At 41.5% G+C, this 6,000-nt stretch overlaps 1 protein-coding gene across 7 annotated transcripts in view; it reads right to left on the reverse strand.

Moving 5' to 3' along the window:
• Positions 1–5,702, reverse strand: part of SYNCRIP (synaptotagmin binding cytoplasmic RNA interacting protein) — a 40,665-nt gene extending 34,963 nt beyond the window's left edge. For all 7 annotated transcript variants that reach the window (XM_082249075.1, XM_082249074.1, XM_082249073.1 and 4 more), the window contains exon 1: positions 5,543–5,702. In XM_082249075.1, coding sequence (XP_082105201.1) covers positions 5,543–5,690 — 148 coding nt within the window. In that variant the 5' untranslated portion in view covers positions 5,691–5,702. The remainder of the gene's footprint in view (positions 1–5,542) is intronic.
• Between the last annotated feature and the right edge of the window lie 298 nt (positions 5,703–6,000).

Below are 6,000 nucleotides of genomic sequence, written 5' to 3' on the forward strand. Positions count from 1 at the left end.
GGAGAGGGGGGTTTGAGTGGGAGAGGGGGGTTTGAGTGGGAGAGGGGGGTTTGAGTGGGAGAGGGGGGTTTGAGTGGGAGAGGGTATGAGTGAGAGTGTGTGTAGGGGGAGGGAGTGAGTTTGTGTGTGTGTGTGTGTGTGTGGGGGGGGGGGGGGGGGATTCTGTGCCCGTGTGTGTATGAGTGAGTGGGGGGTGTGCTGTGTGTGTGTTTGGGGGGGAAGCAGTGTGTGTGTTTGCATAGCAGGTACCTAGGTTTTGACAAGTACCCGCTTCTCAGCAGCTACAGTAGGTTATGCTTACTTAATTTTTTGGTGGAGGGGCTGGAGCTCCACTTCGATGCATACGAAATGCATCTTGATCACAGATTAACGCTACAGCCATGTTAAACCACAATTGTCATTTTTAATTCCATGAGAGAGGCCAAAAGGTCACTGCTCAAACTGAGTGGACCCAGTTGGATTAGTCAGCCCTAAGTACCAAGTGAACCCCATTTGCTAGCAAAAAAAAAAAAAGAACAGAGCATAGAGGTGACAGTGTTCTGGCTAAGTAAAGATCAGAGCATTTGTTGCCACCAACCTGCAAGGTACCGCAGTACATTTGCTTAGGTGTAGTACGATTTGTAGAAGTAGCACTTACACTAATTTTACATGTTTCCATGCATTTGGCAGTCCATTGAAAAAAAAAAAAGGCCTGTCAAAATCTAACACTCACGTTCCAGTACAAAGCAGCTCAAACTTTGCACCAGTCACCTAATCCTGTACCACACTGCCCTGCTCTACCATTTCAGCAGCCAAAAATTACAGACAGTTAGGATTAGAGGTGCAACCAATGTTAACACTGACACTGGTGCCAATAAAGGCAGCACAAAGGGGTTAATTAACAGCCACTGGTCGGTCACTAACGCATCAGTGACCAGCAGTGGAAATACATTAACCCCCTCATGCTGCATAATACAAATAACATTGGTAATTAAATTAACCACTTGCCAAGCCATCACAGTACATATACTGTGACAGGATGGCAGCTACAGGTGTACATCACTGCCTGTTTCTGACGTATGCCCCTGTTCTACCCATTGTAAAATAATTTGGGGCAAAACAGCAATTTTCGGTTTTCGGCCAAGGGCATTCTGAATTTTTGGCTTCGGCCCAGAATTTTCATTTCGGTACATCCCCAGTTAGGATGGCAACACTCCTCATGTCCAGGACTCAGCAATTTTCTCAATCAGGTACCAAAACCTGCACCATCCAACGCGAGAGGTGAGTGTGCTCAAAATCCAAGACTTTATTTACAGGGCTGCAGCACTACAAAGTGCCTTCCTTTGGAACTTCAGGTTTACTTTGATAAGTGGTAACCTATCAGTTCTCTGAACACAATACCAAACGGTACCAAATTCATGCATGTTCACGGTTCTCTTTAAATAGAAAAAAAAAAAAAAAAAACATTAAGCACAAACATTACTAACTGATCTCTTCAAAGGAGCAAATCTTCACTTTCTGTGTTCAGTTCCACTTTAGATGCTGGTCGAGAATGTGCGCTAGGAGGAGGGGGCGTTTGGTCGGGAATGTGCGCTAGGAGGAGGGATTTGGGAGTTGCAACCTAAGATCACAACTTTGCCCCACAGATTACAATTAAGGGCTAGCAAAAAATACATTTGTTACATTTAAGGGCTAGTTTACCCCAGGTGCAATGAGGTTACATGTAAAATTGCATGTTTTCTTGTACCGCACTAAAATGTGCTACGTTTTGCAGTCACATATGGGTGCGTTATTTCTTAATGAGGGAAATGTTCAAAAGCGACAAAACAGCATCACTTGGGAAGTTCTAACCTTTCCATATGCTATGGAAGACAAAGCATTGGCTGGAACAGTGCTTTCAAAATTTTAAATATTGTTAGAACAGTAAATTTGTCACCAATTTATAGTTTTGAGCAACTTGTACAGACAAAGCAATTCTTTTACTGAGGAGTATTATGCAAATTGTCTTCCATATCACATTGGGATTTTGTTGAGCTCTATGACTAGTAATAACCATTAGATTCTTCCTGGCTTGGGGAAGTTGCAGACAGCAGAGATGTTTGTTCCTTCTTCCCCATAAAAAGAGCCCCATTACTCCTACAGATTCTTTTGTAAAACAAGCTGAAATATTTTGGTCTGTAGGTCTTATTGGGTCAATAACCAGAGATAAAAGCTCTGAGTATCACATACATCTTTAGAAGAAAAGCTCAATCAGGACTATGATCAGTTGTGTTTGGTGATCCTTAAGAGATCGTTTACATGGCTTTAAAAAAAAAAAAAAAAAAAAAGGTTACAAGCACAGGATTTGTCCACAGAAACGATATACTATTTTTGTACCTAGTCCAGAAAAAGATTAGAACCCGAATGGTTCCAACTACACCACAGAAACAGTATTATGTTGATCTACAATTAGGCACAACAGGGGTTCTGACGTTCTAGCAAGCCGCTTTTAGGGGCGTCATATTTTTTGCCCCTGCGCGTTTTCTGTGTCCATGCACACAACGGCTTTTAGCAGCTTGCAGTGGCTTTTAAATGGCCAGAGTAAATTTGAATTATTTTGGCCAATTAAATGAACACCCAAGAGCTTGACACCTGTAAAAAGCCTTAATACACTTACAAGCTTCCTGTTTTTTTTTTTCTGACAAAGCACTGTTGCCGGGCTTCTAGGAGAGTTTGCAAAACATCCTCAGTGGATGAGGCCTTAAACTGATCTACATTAGGCCCCCCTCAATCTTCTACTAGTTATTAAGGTCAAAATATTGTTTTCTACTGTAGGGATTAAGAAAGCAAAAGAAAAAGGATGAAAATGTTCTTAAATTTAACTGTGCATGAGGTATTTCTTTGCAAAAAAATTGTGCACAATTCACATCAAGTACAAATAGGTTTTATCAGGATTTTCATTCAAAATCGTTCAAGTCCATAATGGATCCACTGAATGCTCTGACAAACATTTTTGAATTTATGTGAAAAACTAATTCTACTCGTGTATTGCCAGCTTAGGAAGCATTAAAGTGGATCTCCACCCTGTGTTTGGTTTTAGATCAATCCAAACTTTGGTGCAGGTCAAAACCATTTCAGATACTCCTCTGCCCAGCAAATTCAGCTGGGTCTGGGCGAATCCTCCCAGAATTGTGCCCCTGCTTGGTCCAGCGCTATTATCGGAAAGGTTCACTGGCTCTTTCAGGTTCAGCTGCTGGGCCTCACTATCACATGCCCCACCCCCTTTTCTCAATGAACTGACTAGCCTCCTAGATATGTGCCGTGAATAATATCACAGGAGGCACAGCATGTAAAATGCACATCTTTCGCCTAGGCAAGTAACGGGGGGGGGGGGGGGGTATTGTGAAAATAAGTACACAAGAATACGGGTTTGAGGGTGAAGATCCACTTTAACACAACAAATTCCACCCCCCCCCCCCCCATTTTGGAGTAAGAGGGTTAACTAAGCTCAATTTCGAGTAAATCTTGCCCAAACACAAGAGGCAGTTATTCTTGGGTCTACATTCTCCAAGTCTATACAGTAATGCAGCATGAAACTGCCTCTAATCAGGAGCTTCCTGTTATGGAGACCAGTCATTGTTGCTCTATCCTTGTTCGGGGCGACTGGTCTCGTCTCCTCTTCCTGTAATTTTCTGCAGGCAGCCTGTAATGGAAGGACCTTCTGGGTTTCTCCCACAGCTCTGCGTACAGCAAACTTAAGATACAATAGCTTTTTTTTCAAGGTAATATTTGAGTTTGCCAAGATAATTGTAACTTTTTTTTATCCTTTGTGGCTACTGAATGCATTTAAACATTTTTGTGCCTGGAGCACAACTTTAAAATTGTTTTCAGGTATGCCTGCCATTTGTGTCTCAGGGAGATTTCCCTTCAATTCCTGACCAGTGAACTCAAAAGAAAGCAAGAGGATGTTCCAATGTGAGGTAATAACCCTTTTAGCGGTCATGGAAACATGCCTATTGGAAAACGTTCCCTCTAATCCTGGAGACTTAAGTTCCAAATCCTGCTGCGGCCACTGGCACCCTTCACTAGCTCAGGCCGCCAGTGGCAGCAGCTATTCATGGCTGTGCAGATGGCAAATCGTGTGGTAATCGCTGCTGGACGCATATAAGTGTGGTCAGCTGCGAATAGCCAGTGACCTGTCAGTGAACAGGGCCGACTGCCACACGAGGAAGCAGAAAAATCTATTAGTGTTCACAACTGTAAAGAGTAAGTACCAACAGGGACACAGACAGCAATAAGAAAACCTAGCAATAATCTCTCTCCACGGGATCAAAAAAGAGTTCTTAGTTTAAGGCAAAAAGCGACAGGCAACTAGCACATTTTCGGGAGGTCAGAAATGGCAGCCCTTATTTCTCTCCGCACAGGTATGCTTGAGGGATTCATAGCAAGAAGTAATGATTTAGTGAGAATTTCGAAGTATGTTGCCTATATATATATATATATATATATATATATATATATATCTCTATCTAGGGTCTCAATTTTTCAACCAATTCATCAAAATTTGGTCCCCGATTTTTGTTTAATCAAAAACTGACGGGGTGGCGAATCTGCTCCTCGAATTAGGTTTACATAAAGTTGACTATACACATTACTTTTAGCGCTGCCAAAAACTATGAAATACAAGGAAGCTTGCTTGACTGGAAAGTTCAGGTAAGCTCCAAAAAAGTATCAGAAAACCTAAAGGAGAGAACTTTAAAATCCTGTGGATATTACCCAGCTTATTCTTCAACACACCAGTCTTAAAGTGAAGTAACAGCCAAAGCTTTTTTGGCCATACTTCTCTTACAGGCCACAGGAGTGCACTTATTTGTGCTCTCCTGATACCCAGAATCAACCTATAGCAGGCTAAAGCTTGCTGTTCCCTGATGTCACAGAGCTGCTCTGGAAGGATCACAACCATATTGTAGGGAATTCCACCCAGATGCTCCATCGGCAGCGGACTCCTTCTGAAGGGACCGCTGGAGGGGCAGAGCAGAAAGTAACCATGTACACAATACTTTGGTAAACCACTAAAAGGATTTCTGAGGCAGGCCCAAGAAACAGTAGTGTCAGGGATACATACTGCATTTTACACATTCTATATGAAGGCAGAAAAACAGGATGGTGCATATGCAACATCTACACACTATATGTAAAAGAGCTACAGATGTGCTTACATTTTTACAAATCCTAACAAAAATCGAATTTCATTATTGTTATACGGCCATGGAGCTCATTACAAAAAAAAAAAAAAGTTATTGCAAAAGTTGAGATAAACAACAAGTAAAATGAGTAATACTAGGCAACCAGCGGTCTTGGGGGAAAAAAAACAAAAAACATTGCATGGTAGAAAATCCCTTCACTGTCAGTGTTCTGTTGCAGAGCAAGGCAATTTAGACACCAAACACTGAAGGGGGTGGGCATAAAAATTATACCTGCAGTTCCCATGTTTTGGAAACCACAAAAAGTTGCTAATTTAGGCAGAATCCAATGGAGAAAATAAATCTAAAATAGAAGTGTTTTTGCAAGAACCAAGTCTTACCTGAAACGTAAATTTCATCTAGTTTTTCAGCAACTTTCTGTGGTAAACCAGCATCGAGCAATGTCTGCAAATGCTCTGATGGGACAACTGCAGCATAAGTATCCATGGACTCTTCTGTACCATTTCCATTTACATGTTCAGCGGCCATATTTCCAGATATCTGTACAAATGCAATAATCAGCATCATTAACCGATGGCTATAAATACTCTAATTGTACATGCACAAAATAGGCACATTTTAGCCTCTAACCACAAGGAAAGCAAAATAAGCATTCAGATTTGCAGTGTGTCTGACATTAAGCGATAATCTGCTCACCTATGAAAAAAAGTCAGGCCTACAGTAATTGCACCCAAGCCAGGAAAGTTGTTTCTGTGCAGAATGGCACAGACAATGAATTATTATTACAATCACCATCTAGAAAAGGACAATAGTATGAACCAAAAGAAGCAAACAATGT

The sequence above is a fragment of the Pelophylax lessonae genome (genome assembly GCF_965119305.1).
Source record: "Pelophylax lessonae genome assembly, chromosome: 3".
Classification (NCBI taxonomy): Eukaryota; Metazoa; Chordata; class Amphibia; order Anura; family Ranidae; genus Pelophylax; species Pelophylax lessonae.